This window comes from Haliotis cracherodii, unplaced genomic scaffold, assembly GCF_022045235.1.
Source record: "Haliotis cracherodii isolate W230 unplaced genomic scaffold, xgHalCrac1.p SCAF_1, whole genome shotgun sequence".
Classification (NCBI taxonomy): Eukaryota; Metazoa; Mollusca; class Gastropoda; order Lepetellida; family Haliotidae; genus Haliotis; species Haliotis cracherodii.
Window position 1 is genome coordinate 52,543,955 of NW_027266264.1, and position 23,928 is coordinate 52,567,882.

General features: G+C 39.4%; 1 protein-coding gene across 7 annotated transcripts in view; it reads left to right on the forward strand.

Annotated features, from left to right (window-relative positions):
- Positions 1-15,512, forward strand: part of LOC139479305 (sodium channel protein 1 brain-like) — a 79,141-nt gene extending 63,629 nt beyond the window's left edge. For 6 of the 7 annotated variants that reach the window (XM_071262193.1, XM_071262175.1, XM_071262170.1 and 3 more), the window contains 7 exons: positions 1,807-2,079; positions 2,900-2,953; positions 3,285-3,422; positions 4,643-4,753; positions 5,454-5,724; positions 8,172-8,198; positions 11,050-15,512. In XM_071262193.1, the coding sequence (XP_071118294.1) occupies positions 1,807-2,079; positions 2,900-2,953; positions 3,285-3,422; positions 4,643-4,753; positions 5,454-5,724; positions 8,172-8,198; positions 11,050-12,320 (2,145 nt within the window). In that variant the 3' untranslated portion in view covers positions 12,321-15,512. The remainder of the gene's footprint in view (positions 1-1,806; positions 2,080-2,899; positions 2,954-3,284; positions 3,423-4,642; positions 4,754-5,453; positions 5,725-8,171; positions 8,199-11,049) is intronic. The other variant, XM_071262199.1, reaches the window with a different exon arrangement.
- Positions 15,513-23,928: the final 8,416 nt, after the last annotated feature.

Below are 23,928 nucleotides of genomic sequence, written 5' to 3' on the forward strand. Positions count from 1 at the left end.
TGCAAAACATTTTAGAATGATTTCTTTTAAAATATGGTTGGTAGAGTGAAATGACAAAACATAACATAAAAGAAACATACTGCTTGGAGTGTTAATGCAATAAATATGGGAAAAGGTTTCATTTTCATATCTTTTGAAAAACTTGAAAAAAATCAACTGGCAGATAAAAAGCTATTCTTAAAATTCTGTTTCATATTGGGGATATTTTGAATTGGTATATCCTCAAATGAAGTAATAAAACTGGAATAAAAGAATTGACACGACAGTGTATATTGTGTATATCACAGATATTTAAAAAAAGAAAACAGCAGTTAGAAAGGATATATAATTGCCAAGTAACTATTATAAAAGAAGAAGTTTAGTTTCATCACATCTTCTCGAGGCAAGAGAGTTAACTGACTTTAAGAGTCCAGTTTCCACCCTTGTCGAACTAGGCTGGAATTACTGGGCTCGATCGTAGCGCCACCAGTGACTATTAACAGTTATGTCCCTTCTAAGCCTTTCCTATGGACCAATCAGATTCGAAACATATAACACTTGCGTTTGCTTCACACAAAATGGTGGCGCCCAGTCAGGACGATCTGATCGATAATCAAGATCTATATTGTGATAAAACGGGTCTTACATCACAAAATGCATCAAATCACGTGAGCACCTTGATTAAAAACATGACAAAGATTTGGAAAATATCTGCTGATGAGTTGGCGTTTCACATGTTTTGCAAATCCTGCAATCGACCGAAATCTGCACGACAGTTTTCGAGTCGGATTTCAATTTCGATCCACAATTTTGATTGGACTATGCATAGACTCGTTAGTCCAGCCAAAATGTAACTCCATAATACCAGCCTAGTTCGGCAAGGGTGGAAACTGGACTTTTATAGTCAGTTAACTCTCTTGCCTCGGGAAGATGGTTTCATCAATGTTTGAACTAACTTTTTTCACTGCTGCTTGATCTCTCATGGCGTATGGTTTTAATAAGCAACCCCCTTTGTCAATTTTTTCTTGGTGTACAGGGCACTTATTACGGGAAAATATGGTATATGTCATATATGTGTCAAATACATTTACCCACCTTGGACATGTGTGTAAGCTTGGACATTACTGATGTGAAATCAGATTAATTTTACACACACGTGGGGATTCCAGGTATGAATATAGGTCCTCAGCAACTTATGCTTGTTGTAAGCGGCAACTAAATGGATTGGGTGGTCAGGCTCATGGACTTGGTTGACTGCATGTCACCCTATCCTTAAATTGCTTAGATCGATGCTCATGATGTCAGTCACTGTTTTGTCTGGTTCAGACTTGATTATCTACAGACTGCCATCACACAGCTGGAATATTGCTGAGCGCAGCACTAAACAACAAACAAACAAACCAACGATGTCATGTAAATCTTTAAGTGGGATTAAGACACTGTAGTATCAATGAAGACAGAGTTGACTTCTGTCAAGTATCTGTAAAGTTTTGAAGGTGCCATGTAATGTCATAATACATCAATTATAATAATACATTAATTGTATGATTGTATTCCTGCTTGATATGTCATGCCTGTTTCTGTAACCCTGCAGATAGTTTGCCTGGAGTTACTTGTTTTTTTAAGAATATAAAATCAAAAAGACCTTTAGACAGTATTACCACATCATCTTATAAAAGAATAATAGGATATCTTTTATCACATCTCATGTTTCATATGTTTTGTCTTCATTGCCCTATACATATTTCCTTTGAGCAGAAACCATATACTGATGTTAGGTCTCTGATTTAACAAGTAGATATAACGCATTGACCATTGCTGTTCCAGATTGTGGTGAACGCCCTGATGTTGGCCATCCCAGCCATTGTGAATGTCATCCTTGTGTGCCTGGTGTTCTGGCTCATCTTCAGCATCATGGGCGTGCAGTTCTTCTCTGGCAAGTTCTTTAAGTGTGTGGATGCCAACTTGGAGAGGATTGATGCAAGCATCATTGCCAACCGGAGCGAGTGTGAAGCAAACAGCCACATGAACTACACATGGAGAAACTCCCATATCAACTTTGACAATGTCTTACAGGGTTATTTGGCCTTGTTTCAAGTTGTAAGTGCCATAATCATTTCTGGAAGGTTTAAATAGAATGGGCTACCAAATAGCAGCAACATTTTGTTCCCATGCTTCACACTGCCTAAATGTCTTCTTCTTGTCCTTTGGTTCCTGTCTGAAGTCTTTGTCGACAATGATGAAAACTGTTACATGTGTGGTACCCTAGTCTGTCTGTTTGCTATGGCTCACTGAACAAAGAACAGTTTTTTAGAGTTTTGTAACAACAGCCTTCCTCAAGCTTCAGGAATTGACAGTTTGAGTGAGATAGTGAGATGGGTTTTACGCCGCTTTATTCAGTATTACAGTTATATTGTGGCGTGTCAGATAAAAATGTGGGAGGAAAGCCCGAAGTGATGCAGGTCTCAGACATTTACCACTTTGGCGAAACCCACGAGCACAGGTATGGTGCTGACAAACCTAGAAACATAATCAGGGCGAACCGGGATTTGAACCCACAATCATCGGTTTCTGGCGTGACCAAGGGATTCAACTCTGCACAGCAAATCGCGGTGCCTGAGACGACTGGGCCACCCGTGCCCCCTTACAGTTTGAAGATGTGCCTACATATTAACTATGTTATGGTTTTATACATGTAAACGAGCAAACAATCCCTTGAATGAAAACATGTGTAGATACATGTAGTTTAAGATTTAGTGTAGACTTTGATGGAAATATTGAGTGTGATGATAAGTACACTAAGTATTATGTGATGTAAAAAGACATTAGTTTTAATGACAAAATGAAAACTACCACCTTTCAAATCTCAATACCATGAATTCTTTGTGATGCATGATTAGCAACATTTGTGTTTCTACAGGCAACATTTGAAGGCTGGATGGAGGTCATGATTGATGCTGTGGATGCAACTGAGGTAAGATCCTATTGGAAAAAATACTTGCTGAGAAGCTTTGTTAAATCTGTACACATATCAAGTCTCATCTACCATCTTTTTTCAAATGTTCAGATGATTTTAATTATATTTTCAACTTCCAACATAAAAAACCCAGCCGATTGTATTTTGAACCAAGAAAGCGAATTACATTAGGTAGATCCGACACTCCAAACTTATGCCACATTTCTTCAATATCAATAATTGCTTCTATTTATCTATTTGTTAGTTTGTTTGATCAAGAAGAGTAACCAGATATGAAAGAGTGGTCTTATTGCTGGATTTCGTCTCACAGAAAGTTTGATACTTCCAGATTGATGTTCAGCCAAGGGAGGAGAACAACTTTGCGGCCTACTTGTATTTTGTGGGATTCATCATTTTTGGGGCCTTCTTCACACTCAACCTACTGATTGGTGTCATCATTGATAACTTCAATATGCTGAAGAAAAAGGTGAGGCTTGGAACACAAAGTGTCGGATACTCACTATAGGAAGCAAACAGTATTCTCTCACATCAGTAGGGAACATGTGGTTTAACGCCACTTTGAACAGCCTTCAAGTTACATCACAACATGTCTGCTCGATGCAAGAGGAAAGCCGGAAGTGATGCATAATCACAGTGAATCTGGGATTCAAACCCACGATAATAGATTTCTGGCATGATTAGGCCACATCCCTGTACAGAAGACTGCGGCATGTTAGAAGCCGGTCAGCAATTTCAGAAAATTTCAACAATTTTAAAAAAAGTGTGTAAATACAGGCAATCACATCTGAGCCCAGCAAACCAGTGGTTGTAAGAATGAGCAATGTGCCATTGTAACCCGGTGATTTCTAAATGGAAATGCAGAGATTAAACCAAAACCCTGTTCTTACAGAATTTAATTTTGAAGTCAGTAAATAACCACACCAGATCAATTAATAATTAACAAATTGTATTGAAACACAATTTTAGAGTTACAATCACAAAAGGCAATACAATAAAGTGGCAACAGCAGTAAATGACAGACCCTCTAATAAATGTCAGTGCACTCACAAATAAACATAATTTGTCACTGTCAAATGTCTTGAATGAGGCACATGCTCTGTTCTTGAATCTGGATTCAGCTGGCAGAAAGTCAGTGTTTTTAGTATCCTGTCCGCTCTCAGTAAAGTAGGTAAGACACAAGTCAGGTGTTATATAGGCACAGCCAGCCTTCTAGAAACTGTCACATCATGAAACTTCTCGGGGCGGTCGGGTGGCCTAGTGGTTAAAGCGTTCGCTCGTCACGCCGAAGACCCGGGTTCAATTCCCGACATGGGTACAATGTGTGAAGCCCATTTTCTGGTGTCCCCCGCCGTGATATTGCTGGAATATTGCTAAAAGCGGCGTAAAACCATACTCACTCACTCACACATGAAACTTCTCAAACGATGTTGTCTGTCCTGTTTGTTTACAATATTAAGGGGGGGGGACTCTAATTTACTAGCTGCCGAGAGCTTCCACTCTGCTGCCACTACTATCACTCCCTACAATAATTTTACTTTCACATTACGCCATGCAGTCAGGCTCTGATGACCATCCAGGTGACATTAACTACTGGATTCTCTTTACAAGGACTGGATAGACCTATTTGCCCTAGACTCCTACCGGGATTGATGTGAGTACTACAAGGGAACTGTGTTTATGTTGCAGTATGAAGGCAGCTACCTGGACATGTTCCTCACCTCCAGTCAGCGCAACTACTACAACACCCTCAAGAAACTCGGCAACAAGAAACCTCAGAAAACCATCAAAAGACCAAAGGTATGTCAACTTTAAACCGTTGCTGCAATGTATGTACATCAATGCATCTGTCTCAATACAATACCAAACTATTGATTGTTTAACCCTAGCTCTTCTGACGCCATCAATTATCCATCATATTATTGACTATAATCAATGCAAATTACTTCCAGTAGTATCAGGTAGTTGGGTAGCCTAGTGGTTAAAGCGTTCACTCATCATGCCAAAGGTCCGGGTTAGATTCCCCACATGGGTACAACATCAATTTCTGGTGTCCCCTGTCGTGATATTGGTGGAATATTGCTGAAAACAGCATAAAACCACACTCGCTCACTCACTCCAGTTGTTCAAATTAGGAAGAGCTGAGAAATGCTCATTTATTAGCATTAACAGATTTAGACACCGACACTTGATTGCTAGTCCCAAGACAAGATCTGGAAGAACTGGTATTTGTTTGAACTGTAGTTGTCTCACATGAACAGCTAATCTGAAATTAGCTATGGATTTGTAGGATTAAAATCATGGTATCTTGATACAATGCCACTGTTGAAGGATAGGAGTTGTATTTGTTGACATTCATCAGCTAATGAAGACAGTGCCTCACATGAGCAAGTTCCATGGTGCGCTAAGGTCACCCGCTACTGTCAACATTTTGAAGTGGAGAAACAAATAACCCAAGAAACTACAAGATATTACATCATTCATGTCTTTTCATTTTCAGAAACAATTTGCAGCCTTCTTCTATGATGTGTCCATCAGTAACAAGTTTGAGTTGGCTATAGTGCTGATCATCTTCCTGAACATGATTGTGATGGGGATTGAGCACTACAACCAGTCAGATGCTGTGTCCCAGGTACTGGACATCATGAACATCATCTTCACCACTGTCTTCACCCTCGAGGCCTTGGTGAAACTTGTCGGGCTACGTTGGCACTACTTCCGCCAGGCCTGGAATGTCTTTGACTTCATCATCGTCATCCTGTCTATCCTAGGTGAGACTCAATATGTGGACATACAATAAATGTGCCTGCTTCTCAAATTTATAGTACAGTCAACTCTAGTTAAGTGGCAAATGGAGGGCGTGAACTGGAAGTTTCTGTTCAACCAGAATTCTTTTTTTTTTGATTGAGTGATTCCAACCTTTTTATTAAAAGAAAACACCCTTTCACATGTTCGCATAGAAACAGTCATAAGGTGAAATAAATAGTAAAAGAAGTAATGCTGAATCCTTTTCCATCTAAACGGGATCAACAATTTATTCATTTATGGATTGAAGTTGTATTTGTTGACGTTCATCAGTTGATGAAGACAGTGCCTCATCTTAGCAAATTCCATGATGAGCGAGGCCTCTAACAAGCACAAGCCTGTATAAAGGGGCTCAGGGTACTCAGAAAATATTATTATCCACAATTTCTACTTCTTCTATTTATTGGTTAAAAATCCAGTTATCCAGTTTTACTTGCAATGTCAACTTTACAAGATCTGACTGTTCGCAATTAGTATCAATAAGTGAAAACATTTTTATCAGGACTCAAGGCTTAACATTATTTGTAGAAGTGCTTCAACTGGTTTAACAATGAGACAAGAAGATTTTGTTCTGGTACATTTCAATGCATTAATATATTACTTAAATTTCAGGAGTAGGTTTATAAGCTTATGACCTGTGCAGTATGTACTGTCTTCTTCACATCAATAGAGTACTATAGAACAGATAGAGAATCTCACTCAAGTGTCTTTTGATATCAAATATATCAACACTCTTTGATAAAAGTGGAAAAACTATGAGGCTTTTCGAGGAGTTGTTCCAATTTTATCTACGAGTGTTGATATATTTAATATTGAAAGACACTCGGGTGAGATTTACTATATGAGCAGCAGCTTGACTTTTGACACTTCTAATAGAACAGAATCATTATTCGGTTAGTCAATAAGTCTACATTAGGTTAACATTAGTGATAGTATATGTGATATTTGTTCTCTTCATTCCTGTCAATATGTTTCTTTTGGCCAGTATTGGCTGGTTTAGGACGACTGCCGGGATGCGTTTGTGTCAGATAACATATGAATCATAATTGGTGAGGTCCAATTACTCTCTTATATAGCAAGGGGACATGGATAGCAAGTCCAACACACTGTGCTGAGTTGTATCCCTTACCTGTGCCAGGATCCTGTTGTCATGGAAGCTACCCAGATTAAGCTGACATGCTGTGATTTATCTGAAATATTGTAGATATATGCAAGAAGAATATATTGCACATTTTTACTTTTATTTATAAAATATACCCCTCACATACCTGCTTAGATCAACTGATATCGTCACTCTGCGGGGTGGCGATCGATAATGTTTTGCTGAATTAAGTGTTGTAAACAGTTTCACTGATCAGGAAGATAACAGGACACATGCATGAGCAATCCCGGTGTCTTGTCCACCTCCTATTGTCAGACATTGTGGTTTTCATTTACCATATGTTTTTGTGTATAATGTACACATGAGTATAGTGAGCAACCCCCATTATTAGGTACAAGGTTCAAGAAATTCTGATTTTGTATACAATTGCAGTCAGAAATATCCTATTGCTTGCCCACTTCCGGCGAATAAAAAGGAGATAGCAAACTTGCTCGATGAAAATGTGAATTTTGTTATAACAAATTGCCAGACATGATGATTTACAATTTCAAATTAATTTTTGATACTATAGACAGAAATACACTGAACATTTTTCATAGCATAATAGTAGGTCTAACTTATGAAGTTCATGACAGATTTGTTGAAATGCTATTTCCTGTGTTACCTGCTATGATTATGCCTTTGCTTTGGAAAGTATTATAAGAACTCCTTGTCTGCATGTATAATGCTCACTCCTATCTACCTTCTACACAACAAAATATGGTATCAGGTCTTTTAAAGGTATGTAGAAGTGATACACATAAGGAAGAGAATATATGGATGTCAAGTTCCTTATTATGAGGAACACAATGTTTCGGAGTATGTGATGAAGGAGTAAGCACATACTCCAAAACTTTGTGTTCCGCATAATAAAGAAGTTGACATCCATATATTCTCTTCCTTAAAATAGTGTATGTTGAGTTATACCCTTCATTGTTCCCTGCCACTGTCCACTGAGTCCTAAACTAAATGACATTCATCATCCTTGTGATAATGAATCCAAAGAAGTTGCAAGACCCTCAATCATGGTAAAGTTATCTTATTTCAACACTTCAAACAGTTTCACATGTCACAGTTGCCTCTGCCTATGTGAAACATTTCAGTTATCGAGGATTACAATCAACCATCTTGAAAATCAATATTACAAAATGTGATCTGCCAAATTTTAATTTCTTGATTAATTTTTCAGGGAATTGTCATCTTATTTAGTAAAATATGATTCACAACAGCTAACAACATTGTTTTACACTTTTCATGAATCTTCTTATTTAGATATTACCGTGAGCCAGTTACAGTCAGGTAACTTAGCAACAACCTATCAGTAGCTCAGTTCATGTCATGTGACTGTCCTAGAGTCTGCCAAATGACTTGGTGCTGGCAGTATAGACTTGAAGCACTATGTCACCATTATGTAAAGTAGACTCATCTGATTGCACAATATGTAAATCTCTCATTTCAATATTCCAATCATGAGCATGGTTTTCAGTTTAGAAGATTTAGATACATAGATGAAATATAAGCACACTTAGTCACATAATAAAGGTATTGGGCACTGATATTTATGTACATCAGGAATTGTGTTTAGTTTGTGGTTACTGCCATATAACCTAATCAGTAATACAGTACTGGAAATGCTATAGACAAAACAAATGACTGTAATTTGTTCAGGAATACAAAAACTGAGATCAACAAACACAGAGTATTGTATACTACTCAAAAGATGTCAAGGACCATCCGATTCTTCATGCCGGGACAGATTAACTATAGAAATATAAAAGAATCAGGTGGTCCTTAAGTTCTTTTGAGTAGTATATACAAGTGAAATTTTTGTAAAGTTTTTGTGTTTTGGCATTCATTGAAGAGTCAGCTTATTCATTCTCACCAAATAATTCACAGTATGTACACATGAAGTATTGGCAGTAATCTAGACACAATTCCTGAACCTCCTCACTACTGACAGGAGCACTAGCAACACCATCAACCCATATAGTCACCCATGTAACTGAATGTGTACCCATGTCTCAGTAGCATCTAGCCAGGGAACGATGCACCAAAGATACGATATGTGTTGTGATACTTTCTTCTCCTTGATTCACATCACAATATTCATGCTCAGTGTCGTTGTGACATGACTGAATAATGTACTTTCCTCTAATGATATGCAGTAATTAAAACAATTAGTGAAATAATTATCAGAATTATATCGTTTTGTTGCATTGAATATTGCTTTGTACTGGTGAATCGTTCTGGTCTTTGTAGCTATCACTATATCTGTGTGCCCATGTTAATGGTAGCTTTGTGTAGAATGTACATCTACCCCAGCTGCTTCCCGTGTTGTACTACCCATGTGCCTCAGACAGATGACAGGACATTGACTGATGTACCCAGCTTCATTGTGTCATGTCCACGCCATATGAGGGTCATACACTAGTGGTGGCATGCATCTACCCTGAAAAGTAACATGCCAAAGTTTGTCCTAAAACCCGGTTTTTCACAGTATGAACCTAACAGGGATTAATTTAGATGTTTGCTTGGTAGAACAAGGACTTCAGTCTGTGACTGCTTGACCAAATCCTGAGTGGAATACTATTTTTGTTGTGTTGGGCTAGTGTAGAATGTGTTGAGAATTGGGTTGACACCTCGTGCATGCAGAGGGGGGAAATATGCATACAATAAATACAGAAGTCCTATATACTAACTTGAAGGGTAAAGGACTTGGGAAATGATGTTGTGGTTAAGTGGCTGAAATTTGACACAAGTGTCCTAAAAAAAACCACCTTAGATGGACTGGGGGCAGTAGGAGGGTGTCGAGGTCCTGATGGTGAGACAATGATCAGTATTCCCCTCAACACCCCCTGATGTTTTGTCAGACATTGTAAAAATTAACGTCTGACATTTTTCTTGGGTGATGGACAGTATTGAGTATTAATTCAGTATCTTGACCTAAAGTTATTGTCATCTTGCAATAATCTTCAATATAATGTACAGCAGTTTTGATAAAGATATTTGAAACAGTGACAGATTTATTTGATCATCACTTCTTAATAAGCCAGACATTATCAGAGAAAGAGGGATTGTGTTTCAAGTTTCTATGAGGAAATTCTAAAAAGGATGATAATGTCTTGCATTTTTTACTTTTTCGTGATCCACCAACCATGTTCTATGTGCTTTATTCCATTTCTAGGTGTTCCATTTCTGACATTTCAAGATGAGAAGCCTTTCATACATTACTTTGTAAAAAGTGGTACACCCTTCAGTTATACAACATAGATGCATTTTTAATCATATGTGAATACACTTTCTTCTACTTTCTGATAAATCTGTGATATCTAAAGAAAGAGTAACAAAACACTACATATATTGTGATGGTAAATGGCTGACTTAACATATTGCAAGCTCCATCACTAATAATGTGTATACTCTCTATCTTGTTAAGGTCTGTTCTGTCTGTTGACCTGTTATGTGTTGTAAAATGTCTTCCATTGAATATTAGGTTTGATTTTATGTGTTCAACACAACTCTGGCAAGAACATGTACATTATCAGGCGTGTATTGAGAATGTTTCTCTATGTTGAACCACTGACACATATTTTCTCAACTCTAGAATAATTATCAGACAACCTGCAAATATTTATATTTTTATAGATCATATAAAAACTACACTATTTTGCAAATTCTCTGTATTTTTCAAATTTAAATAATACAGACCTCTCATACCAACAAAACCAGAAAATGTACACATTATTGTAAATATTTCACAGTTAGTACTGACATGTTTCATCGTGAATATTTTAAGCTTATTTCTATAATGTATGATAAATGTCAGTATTTCATAATCATTTTATTTCCAGCTGCACAGATTTATGAAACATCTAATAAAGAAATAGTATACACAAACATTTGCATTTCCTGTCCTTGTAGCTCCAATAAGGTAATGAACCGGGACTTATATGTTACAGATATGTTGGCTTTAAAATTAGACAACAAATTAGATCATCTAGCATAGACACATCCCTACCTTCAATTTTATATTAGAAATTCCCTCAAAACATGGGTAACCAACGGGCAAGGTTTGTTGTTTTTAAATTGGTTTTCTGTGCTACCAAGGAATATCGTCAACCAGTTTTCAAATGAACTTCTAATATTTCAGGTGTGGTACTGGATGATCTCCTCTCCGATGTTTTTGTGACTCCGACACTGCTACGAGTTGTGCGTATCTTCCGTATTGGGCGAGTCCTACGTCTCATCAAGGCTGCCAAGGGTATCCGCAAGCTGCTGTTTGCTCTCATAATCTCCCTCCCGGCCATTTTTAACATTGGTGCTCTACTTTTCCTGGTCCTTTACATCTATGCCATCATCGGTTTGTCCTCCTTTGGCAATCTGAAAATCAATGGAGCACTTGATGATATTGTCAACTTCAGGACATTTTTCAATTCCTTCATGTTGCTGCTGAGATTAGCTACCTCTGCTGGCTGGAATGACATCCTGGATGCTATGTTGATTTCTCCCCCAGACTGTGATCCGGAATTCAAAACCTTGCCTAACGGAACCTTGGTGAAGGAGACATATGGTGATTGCGGCATACCGTGGCTAGCAATACCGTTTATGGTGTCCTATATTATAATTATCTTCCTCGTTATTATCAATATGTACATAGCTGTGATTCTGGAGAATTTCAACCAGGCCCATGAACAAGAGGAGGTGGGGATCACAGAGGATGATTTTGATATGTTCTATGTAGTTTGGGAGAGGTACGACCCACATGCTACCCAGTTCATTAAGTATGAACAACTAACTGACTTTGTGGCAGATCTGGATGAACCATTTGGGATAGCCAAACCTAATGAAATTGCTCTTGTGTCATTTGACCTTCCAATAGTTGAAGGAGATAAGCTACATTGCTTGGACATCTTAATGGCACTGGTGAAAAATGTGTTATCAGATGTTGAAGAAACTGCAGAATTCAGGGAGGTAAAAAATCAGATGGAGGAGAAATTCCAGACTGTGTTCCCCTCACGTGTCAACACAGTGGTCAAGTCAACCACCATGCAGAGGAAGAAAGAGGAAGTAGCTGCAAGAACATTGCAACAAGCCTGGAAGAGCTTCAAGACTCAGCGCTTGCTGAAGAACATCACCGCTCAGGCCATGCAGCAAAACATGTCTCGTTCCAGCTCCCAGGACTCACGTTCCCGAGCTAACAGCATTATGAGCCTCGGTCGTCGGCTCAGCAATGCACTGACGTCTTTCTTCAGTTCTTCAAGGCCCAGCAGTGCAGTCAGTCGGGCCAGCCTGAAGAGTGCACAAAATCAACACTTCTCACCTATCAGAAAGAAAAATGTATCAAATACTCTGCAGGTTCCTTCTGTGAACACGCTGTATTCTAGTAGCAGTGACTTGGACATCAATCACCTTGACTTATGATGCTTGCTGTGATTGATTATAGCTCTTGTGGAACTTGTTTATAATGTAAATGTAAGATAATTATTTGCGTTCGTGGCAAGATACATATGGGCCAAAAACAGGTTAAACGGAAGTCTCCCCAAAGAAGAGCACACCAATGAATAAATGTGCTCCCAACTGCAAAAATCGAATAAGAAATATGGGCTGTGACTCAGTGCTGACCTGTCATTTTATGTACTGTAACCAAGGACAACAAACCACATAGCAGAGAAAGTGACTGGATACAAGAGACAAAGTGTTAATTTTCTTCAGGTGACAATATTCTGAAGTGATCATGTGATGGATACCTAAAGCGAAGTCTTGCAGCCCAATGGTTCATGAGCATGAAGGTCTTGGATGGATGCTAATGGAAGATGGAGTCGTCTAGCCCAGTTGGACTTGCCCATGGCAGACTTGACTGTATTTGCAATCCATTCATTCCAGCTTTGTTCCACTTTCCTGGCACTGCATGTGTACAGTGCATGTAATACATGCAATTGTGTCTATTTAGATAGCACCTAAAAGCCAAAGTGAAACCTTAGTGAACTGATGATACTGACCTCACTTAACCATGTCCACATGTCTTGTTATTGTAAATAGTAATTCTGCCGGCCAAAGATGAGATATTTACTGTTATTTCTTGCAATTGTTTGGAATCCCTTAGTGGGACTGTAAGGTTAACCTTTAACTTTATTTGAGAATATTCAAGTATGATTTTAAAATGTTTTCACAAAACACTGTTCACCCTTCTGTGAATCCTTACAACATATATACTCTTCATTGTGTGAAATCAAAATTATCTGTTAGTGTACTAAATCACAGCACAAGCACTAGACAACTGGCATGTAAGAATCATCTTCATCTTCAGGTACTAAACAATAGGATAGTGGATACAAGATACTTCAGTTCAAGAACTTGATTCAACTATCAGTGTGAAAAGGACTTCTTCCAAGTTAAGAGTTGATTTTATACATTTTACAAATTTGAATTTCTCATGTTACCATGCTACCTAAGCATCAGATAAAATAATGTGCAAACCCAATTACCCACTTCTAGGAAGGTAAATTATTGCACCTGGTAATTTATGATGATATTTATCTTGTATTATAATTGATAAGTGATTACAGGTAATTATAAGCTAAGCAAAGGTCAAGTTTCAGGGGGTGGACATGAGTACAATTAGTCAGACCTTTCCTTATCAAATGGATCAGAGAAAAGCCATTTTTGAAAATGTGGAAATATTGTGAACATTTTCTTTTTTCTTCATCACCTGAATTTATTTATTACTCAATAGAGGGGCGGTCGGGTAGCCTAGTGGTTAAAGTGTTAGCTCGTCACGCCAAAGACCCGCGTTCGATTCCCGACATGGGTACAATGTGTGAAGCCCATTTCTAGTGTTCCCCGCTGTGATATTGCTGGAATATTGCTAAAAGTGGCGTAACAACCATACTCACTCACTAACTATTACTCAATAGACCATATGGCTTGTTGATCAAACTTACTTCATATTATACTGCTTTAAGTCTTCAATCTGGTAAAAGAAGTCGATTCATGTACTCATTTGCACAATATGACAAGACTTGTAATGTAATGCATTTGATTAGCAACATCTTTTAATTTAGATTAGTTTACCCATAAATACAGCTCACTATAATAGTATCAATGATAAACTGTAGTCTCTTTCCTCCCTGTCTGATTGATTGCTGCTTTTCCCAACTTGATAGGTACTGGTCTTGTAATCTGCAGTTACTTAAATTTTGACTATCAGTATAGGTTGTTTCAGTATTGTAGGTGATAAACAACTATTTTAAGTTTCAGCTTCTCATATGAATGTGCCAAACTCATATTGTAAATATACTAACGACAATAGCTTTCATATTGGTTATCTGTTACCATATATTACCTAAATCAGTATTCCTACGGTGGTACCACGTAAGGGCTTAATTTCAGACCAGCTGAACATATATGCAAGCACATATTGGATGAACTGTTTCAGGTAAAACCGGTATTAAGATACTGGGTCATCCAATCAATGCCAGAGTCATCAGAATCACCTCAGTGTACACTACTGCTCACTTTTATTCTTACATTATTATGCTTATTTTCTTGAATCTGTGATATTTGATTGTTCTCAGTAAGCTTATGGTGGTACTTTTCGCCACTCAAGTTGTTTGTCATGCTTGTGTATTTATTGATCTTTGCATGCATTTTACTGTGATAGATAAATACTCATCTGGAATGTCTAATATTGTCTTCCGACTTGACAACTGTAGTGTCTGTCTGATTTCATGAATTGGAAATGAAGTATGCCTGTGAGATTGTACCATGTGATATTGAGTTTGAAACAGTTTACTTACTTGGTGAATTAAGAAGTATTGTTTTGTTGTTCAGTGTCTTACAATAATGAACATTCATATGATATACATACAAGGAACTGTCAACTCAGCGTCACAGGAAATAAACTAAATTAAAAAGATCACCTAATTCAAGATTGCCAATACATTTTTAACGTGAAATGTTTTGATTAAAAAATGAGTAAATAATTCATATAATTTATTAATATGCAATGACGCTTGAAATTTTACAATGTCATCAATTCAGTTAAATATTCACGTCACCATTGAAATATTCTTGCAATATCTTCTCTAAGTAGCTTTTTCTTTAAGTGAACATTCTGTAGTTGCTTTTCGAAAGATTATTCATTGATTTCAGCAAATACTATTCGTAGTCCGCAGAATAATTTGTTACAGATTCCCATCGATAAGTCAAGCATGAGATCCTATATATCCTGTATGTGATAATTAGATGATGATGATGATGATGCTGCTGCTGCTGCACACTTATTAGTCCTAACTTCCCAGCCATTTGGCCACATACTGATGCTCACAGTCTGTATTTGCTGCTCACTGATATATTATTGTTCTTATTGTTACATAGTATTTATTTGTTTGTGTCTTTAACTCTGAGAAGCAGACTTGTATATTATGGGATTAGTGTCTGCAGTGACTACAATGAAATGTGATCTTTACAAGAGAAAGTATCAGGGAGGTGAAAATGACACTAAATGCTAAATATATGATTGAAAGTTGGGAAAATGGCACGATGAGGTGTGATGCTTTCTCTTGGGAACATCTTCTGTAATATTTTGAGAAAACAAATAAATTTGGTACTTTAACATGCTATTTGTGTTGTCTCTCTTGCATCTAGTAATTGCGCATGTGAAACTGGTGACCTTTATCTCACTTTTATTGTCAATGTAGCCTTTTGGATTTTGTTCATTTACAAACCTTTAAGTGAAATTGTGGATTTGAATCAGGGAGTATGTTTATGAAAAGACTCAAAGAAAGTCATAGAACAAAATGTCACTGGTATTGCATGTTTTGTTTTTTGCAAGACAAATTAATATTTGGGTAAAACACAATGTTCACATTAAACTATACTTTCTTTTGAGTATATCGCACGCATAACAGGACATTTGTTACAAATAATGGATCATTATTAGTAACAGTTACACATGCACATTCAGATTTAAAATACATCCAGGAAGTTAAAATGAATCAATGTGCAGGGAAATTTAATGCATTACATGTATAATACATGAGAATGTTTTACTTACTGCTTCAATATCTGTGCTGCCATTGAACTAGCCTGTATATTTGTACTACAAGTGAGATTTGATCATTGTAGCCAGTATATCAAAAAATTAAATGCATGAGCTAAAGTTTGGATTGCATAAAGTTAGTCAGTATACTGTCAGTTTGTTAGAGGTGAGGTGAGGTGAAATCGAGTTTAACGTCGTGTCCAAGATTATTGCACTTATATGGCGACGTGCATGCACGTGTATGGCTGCTTGTACTAATCCGGACTGATGCCGATTTATAGTGCTAGCACACTGAGATACCATGCCGCAGTTTAACATGAATACCCCACTCAGTCACAGTATACTGACTCCGAGCCGACCAGTCCTTTGTTTTAGCCCCTTAATGCTGACCGCCAGACAGGGTAACAACAAGCACTATCTTTTAACGTCTTTTGGTCTGACGCGGTCGGGGATTGAACCCCGGACCTTCCGCTCTCCGGGTGGACGCTCTACCACTAGACCACGGAGGCGGTCAGTTTGTTCGAGATAATCTTCAATTTTAAAATTGAATGACATCCAAGCTGTATATTAAATGTGCCCCTAACATTTATGAATATGCCAAAACCACTTACCAGTATATTATATAATAAAAGTAATATACACATGCACAAAAGTTAAGCGCCACCATATTCATAGTCTCTTGATTTCACGTGTGGGAATCAGAATTACGAAATATGATGATGTATGAGTGAATTAGGCTTCCATAGTTGCATGAACCCAAATTTGTCCAGATACCACAAGAAAAGCGTGCTTTACGTTTGCTGAAGTTCCCCTACCCTATAAATAGTGAAATTCAAGTTTCAGACACGTGATTGCATTTTGCTCCTGTGTGAGATTCCCCTTCTAAAAGAGTTTGAAAATCAGCCATGGTGAGGAGAAAGTTAACGAACGCTGAAAGATGGCAAGTGATAGGCGTGAAAAATGGACATTACAGAGAGGATAGACGTCTTTTCAGGATAGTCAGACGAAATCCATTTGCCACTTCAATAGATTTAAGACAGCAGTGGATTACCCATCAGAGACTCAGAGTTTCATAATAAATGCATGTTCAGAGAATACAGGAGAATGTAAGATTCTTCACATTGAACTTAAATAGAAGGAAGACTTTGTTATACAGTGAAAACCGCAAAGAGGTTCTGACAGAACAGACACACAGCATCAGAATAGTGAGATAATAGCTGTACACAAGTTTGTTTTGAAATTTAATGCAGCACTCAGCAATATTGCAGCTATATGACAAAGGTCTGTAAATTATTAAGTCTGGACCAGACAATCCAGTGACTGACATCATGAGCAACGATCTACGCAATTAGTATATGATGACATACACAAGTACTGCAGCTGCATCATGGCTTTACTTGACCTAGAGCCTGGTGCGAACAGTCTGCCCCACCCACGTCATAACACAGTAGGGTTTCCTCAAGCTGCGTAATGGAATTAAACGATTACATTTAAGCCAAACGATCATGAAATACAACTTCCCTAAGAACTCACTGCTTATCATAAATGTTGATACACAATCACTGAAAATAGACTTGTTCTTGTACCATCAATACTGCCCTGGAATCATTAATACTCAAATATTAGTATTACAAGGTACACAAGGTGTTTTGATGCCTGTCACGCTATAGCTGTAATATTGCTGAGTGCAGAGTTAAACAACAAACAAACAAAACAAAACTGAATAAGCTTGACTTTCAATGACACCCCAAAATATGTCAGAAAAGGTCCTCAGAATATATAAGAGGTACATCAGGCATGAAGATTAACAACTAACTTCTGCTCTAAGCGTGTAATTAATCAAACCAATTACAGGCGGCTGCATAATAACATTATTGGCATGGGTAATAATGACGTTGGCATGTCGTATAAATCGAACAATAGTTATCATTGATAATAATTCTAAGAATACTACCTCTATTACATATCTGCCATTAATCCCGTATTTTGGCTTTAATCACACTGACTAAAATTTTAAGATTTTCAATAGACGTCCTCTTCACTGTCAATTACACACAAGTAATTGTCGCCATGTAGTCTCGTAACCGCCCACGCCGTGACGTCACAACGGCGGCCATATCACTTTTCCCCCTCATCTCCTACTGGAGGTAGATGAATTGGGGAGGTGGGAGGGGGTAATTTGTATGTAATTGCGATAGTATTCTTAAAATTATCAACAATGATAAACTATTGTTCGATAATTCTTACAAAACTTCTACCTCTATTACATATCTGCCAGAATATAGCAGAGGGAACGCGGTAACCCTATAGACTTGATCCCAAGTAACTCTAGTAACTCCCTGTGTAACTGACAGCAATCCTCTTCTGGGAACCATAATATACTGTTTCTAATCCTACTGATATAATTTCCTCTGAAATTCCCCTTGAGGACTTGAAAATCAGAAGCTATGTCAATAACCAGTCAAATATGTGATATACTTAAGTAAAAGCTGGTGAAGGTGTTTTGTGAGGCCCACTGTGAGCTGGAAACTACTTGTTCTTCTGAGACTGTAGTCCATGACGCGAGACTCGTGGCTAGGGCTCTTATTTCGTGAGCTGAGCAGGATCCCAGGTGTGGCATGGAATTCTGAGCCAGTGTATAACTTTGTGCAACTCTGGCCTTCATCCATCCTGCTTAAAGTAGCCTTGGTGATATCCTTGTTCGAGTTGGTCTTATAGGATAGGAAGCATCTCCTTCGATAGCGTCTATGTTGGTCTGAAGCCGAGAGACAGAACTTGAGAGCTCTGATGGGACACAAGAGCCTGTCTGATTGATCCACTGTTGGTCCCGGGATTGTATAGTGTCAATGACCCAACTGTCCCATTGTGGTAGATTGGTTCTTGGCTTTGAACTGGACTGACATAAACTGGCAGTTGTTTGTTCTGGCAGATTGTGAATAGATCTATTTGTGGTATGTCCCATATCTTGGTTATCCAGGTGAAGATCTGTGGATGTAATGTCCATTCTGTTGCCACTATTCTCCCCCGATGTAACCAACTGTTGGCCAGTATGTTCAGTATCCCGGGTATATGTCTCGCTTCCATCCGGCAGTTGAAGGAGTCTGCCAAGGCAAACAATCGTGTAGTCTCCATCATTAGGGAGTTGGATCTGGTTCCTCCCTGCTTCTGAATATATGCCACTACTGCGTTGTTGTCTGTGGCTATGAGAACTGATATAGATGAAGCTGTGTTCTCCATTCCAGGATGGTGTAATATATGGCCTTCACTTCAATGCAGTTGATATGAAGGTTTTTCTTCTCTGTGTTCCACGATCCCTGTACTGTGAGATCGTCCATATGAGCTCCTCATCCTGTATCTGATGCATCTGTGAACAGATGGTGTTCTGGTGTCGGATAAGTCAGCAGTATGCCACTCATCACATGTTCTCTGATTCCACCAACGGAGGTCTTGGAGCAAAGTGGGAGGTAACTGAGACTGGAATTCTAGTAGACCATGAGATCGTATAGAGTTGACCCATGTCTGTAGAGGACGTAGCCTCAGCCTTCCTCTGAAGGTCATATCCTGTAGAGATGTCAAGTTGCCTAGCAGAGACATCCACAGAGACATCATCCACTTGCCGGGTTGACTTGAGATTGATTGGATCATCTTTATAGTCTTGTCGAATCGACCCTCATAGACATAGATATCCTCTGTCTAGCTGGAATCTTGCTCCGATGTATATAATGTCTTGGACTGGAGTGGTCTCTGACTTCGCTGGGTTGACATGGAAAGTCATAAGCTGGAATAAGAATATCATGTTCTGATGTAGCTGATCTTTTTCCCTTGGTCTGCTGCTAAGAAGTCGTCCAGATAACCATGGATTCGAACTAGCTGGAGATGAGCAACTTGATGACTGGCGCTGTAATCCTGGCGAATAGCCAGGGGACTATTGCCATCCCGAATGGTAGGACCTGGAATTCATAGCATCAGCCATTGATTGCGAAGTGTAGATATTTCCCAGATGATGGGTGTATTGGGACGTGAAGATATGCATCTGTAAAATCTAGGCTGATAAGCCAGTCTCCCTTCTTCAATGCCGACCGCAACTTCAGTATGGACTCGATCTGGAATTTTGGAGGCGGCACCAGATATCTCTTGTTGAGGATCTTTAGATCTATTATCATCCTCTTCTTGGTTGTGTTCTTCTTCAGGACTAAAAAGACTGGGGAGTAAAAACCTTTGGTGTTGTTGAACTCCTTCAGTTCCCGAATGGCTCGCTTCTTTAGTAGTTTCCTGACGGCCAATTCTGCAGCTGCAAACCTGGCACTGGTCAGGTGAAACCCTCGACCCACAGCGTTTATGTTCAGGCTCAAGTGATTCCTTTAGTGTAGCTTGTAACTGTGAGCCATGACGTCTAGAATCCAGTGGTCGGGCGTTCCAATTTTCGGCATATGACAGAAGGCTTCCTCCCACTGGGCCCGGAGTCAGTGTTCTGTTGAAAGACAGTTGGCGTAAATCGCAATTCATAGATGTAACCAGGTCAAAAAGGTCTATAACGTCGGAGCGGGTTGTAAGGAAGTCAGAATTTTCTTTCCCCTTTGCCGCTTTATCTTCCACGGCGATTATATCCCCGTTTCTTGTAGTCTTGCTGACGAAAAGTCCTGCGAAGATTGTTGCTTGTCGTAGCTCCGCCTCGGTTGGAACAAATAATTCCCAGAGTGGACCAACTTCTGAGGAGGCTGTTTGGATGCAGATGACTTATGGTCCAAGGGTCGCTTTTGAGAATGTGATGACTCATGAGCTCTTGCCGCAAGGTCTATGGTTGAAGTTGCAACATCAGCCTCTTGGTCTGGCTAGATTCGGCCCTTGACCTAATCTGGGAGCTGTTGTCGCTATAAACTCAGTAACTGTAAGGAAGTCCAGACTTGGGATGCTTGTAAATCTTCCTGCATCTTAACGACCAAGTCAAGGCGGCTGTGAATTAGTCTGACTTGATCAGTCCTAATAGTCATGGGTGTTTGCGGCGTGATTCCTTCATATGATGGTTGTAGAGTCAGTATGATGTGTCTGATTCCGGCGATGAACCAATTTATATATGCCACAATATTCATGGAGTATCTGGCAACCCATACTAAATCCTTGAAACGTGTTGCTGATAACGTAACGTTCATGTCGGGATTGCGGACTAATTTATAGAAATCCTCATACAAGTTTTGGAACTCCAGCGGTGTAGTATCCTGCGTCTTGTATGTATAACTTCTGTTTCATAGGTGGAAGAGGTTGATGTTCATTGTGCTTGAGTCTATGGATATTATCCGTTGATTTGTCTACGACCTTGCCCGTGTAGCTGGGCCGAGGTAACATCTGATGAATATGCTGAGATGGAGCAGGTGCATGACATCCCCCATATTCCGGCATCTGGGGTGGTGAATCCTCTGTCACATGTAGCCGAAGTGGAGTCCGTGCGACTGGCTTGGGTCCCGTTGGACGGTCCGTGCAGTGGCCATACGGTTTCTTCACGGTTGGCTGGCTGGACAGCTTATCAGATGGTTGGAATGCCGTGGCTGGTATGGCTGGCTGGCTGGCTTGGTTACCGTGGACGGCCTGTCCATGGATACCGTGCGGCTCCCGTCTGGTATTGTTCTCTGGTCTAGAGCTGGTTGGCCAGCTAGCTGGCTTGGTGACTGGTCCATGGGTTGGTGACGTGAGTCATGCCGTGGCCCATGGCCTATGGCTTGGCCATGGTCCGTGGGCTGGCCGTGCAGCTCAGCTAGTAGCTCTTGTGTAGGCTGACCCATGGCCGTGGACAAAGAACTTGTAGTCTTAGCCAGAGCTACCGTCCTGATCTTAGCATCCATATCAGACAGATTAGACTCAAACATGTCTTTCACCATCTCCTGCTGTTCTCTCAGTAGCTGTTGAAAGAGACTCATGGTGATTGCAGGAGATGATGGGGTCGCTGGTTTATATGAAGATCTCCCGTGATCATAAATCAACACTTCCTACACGCGGAGGTGGTGGGAGACAGCAATCTTATTAGAACAATCTTAGGTTCATGTGACCAACTACCAGGTGCTTGATTGTCACTACTACTATAGTAGGTGTTGACCCTAGCACAAACAGGAAATAAGTGATATGGCCGCCATTGTGACGTCACGGCAATGGTAGTTATGAGACTACTTGGCGGCAACTAATTGTGTGTTATTGACAGCGAAGAGGACATCTGTTGAAAATCTGAAAATTTTAGTTAGTGTGATTGAAGCCAAAATTCAGGATTTATGGCAGATATGTTATAGAGGTAGAAGTTTCGTAAGAATGATGGTATTACAACATGCCACCCTTGGTTGTCATTTGGAAAGCCAAGGCATTCACTTTCCATTGACCGTCTGCAGTTGAAAGCGTCAAAGGTTGACTTCAAAGAGTGAAATAAACATCCTTTCTATCTACAAGTCATTTGTCATTTTTGTGTCAATCGCTGATGAAAGTACTTCTGTACCGATACATTTAGACAGTATTTGCTGTAAGGTATGGGAACTTCATATCTGTCTTAACACATTTACAACAAGAAATGTTTTTGCATGTGATTGAAGTCAAGTTCACTCTGAAGTAAGCAAACCTTGAATCAACGAGTTTAAAAAAAATAACCTGGCCTGCCACCACGGGTCCCAGTGAATATAACTCCAATACCAGGGTCTGGTTGAGCATCTGGTACTCGCATGGTCAGGTACAGCACAGTCCTCTGCCTCGAGAGACAGGCTTACCTCATCTCCATGGAACTGTGGGAAGGTAGATTCATCTCTGCTGTAGCTAGAGTGGAGTTTGGGGCATGATGCTTTATCCTTCTAGGCAAGGGCACGAAAAAGAGTCCCATCCTGTCCTGCCGTAACAAGCCTTCATTTGGGTGGTTCAGACTTGTTCACACTTATCTCTTCTAGTTCCAGCTGGTTGTTAATAAGCTTTTCCCACCAAACTAATAGTAGATGTCTGAAACCTTTGATTAGCAGGTGACCTGATGGAACGCAAGTAATCATCGATGATGGATTGTAATACATATCGGATTCCTGCCGCAAACCACTTCATGTACATGCTGATATTCTTCATCTGCATATTTACTGCATCCTTACATTTTGCAGGCTTGCATTAGGTTGGAGATTGTGCCAGTTTGTACAAATTATCAATTCTGGGACACAGTAGGAAAGGACAGTTGTGTCTCTTGTACATGGACTTACTGAATTGAGGCACTGCTAATCTATTGACCGTCACTTTGGCCCTTTCAGGCGAATCATCAACCTAACTAATGACTTTTTCCATGAAGGAGGGAAACCCCAGAGTGGTAAAGTGTTCCACTTAGGGGATGGGTTCAGCAAAGCCGCATGCTCAATCAGCTGGGTTGTAGGCTCATCAGTATGAGATGGCTGCAAGTCTGGTAAAAGATGAAACAATTTATGTACAAAGTCTGCAAATGAGTAATTGTTTGGCGGTGTCTACTGGCACATCCGTAGGAGACATTACTGTTGGGAGTCATACCTCACAGGGAGCCTGTGCTGGGGTGAGCCGTGAACACGTGTGAGTGTCAGCCAGCTAGAGGCTCGGCTTGCACATGGTGCGTGCCAAGTAACGGTGACAGTGGATGAGGATAAGTTGTCTGAGCTATGATTGGCTGTCTGTTTAATTGGGGCTAAAGTGACAATATCTTTAACTTAAGGCTTTGCACCAGCAGCCCAAGATTTTTCAGCATACTGCAAAATATCAAGGCAAACTTCAGTAGTTTCTGAAAAAACTTGTCCCCATTTCACGAAGTATGCGCAAAGTTGAAAAGCATGAAGTAAGCGCCGTTCTCACTACCACTAAACAAATATCTGAGGTCACGTCATGGTAGCAAGAACTAAGATCTGATTTTATTGAGATTGTAATTCGGTTAAAAATGAATTTAAGACACCAATTTTCGTACTCAATTGAGATAGTGACCAGTAACATCAAATTTCATTTCTCTAACTTAAATAGATTTTG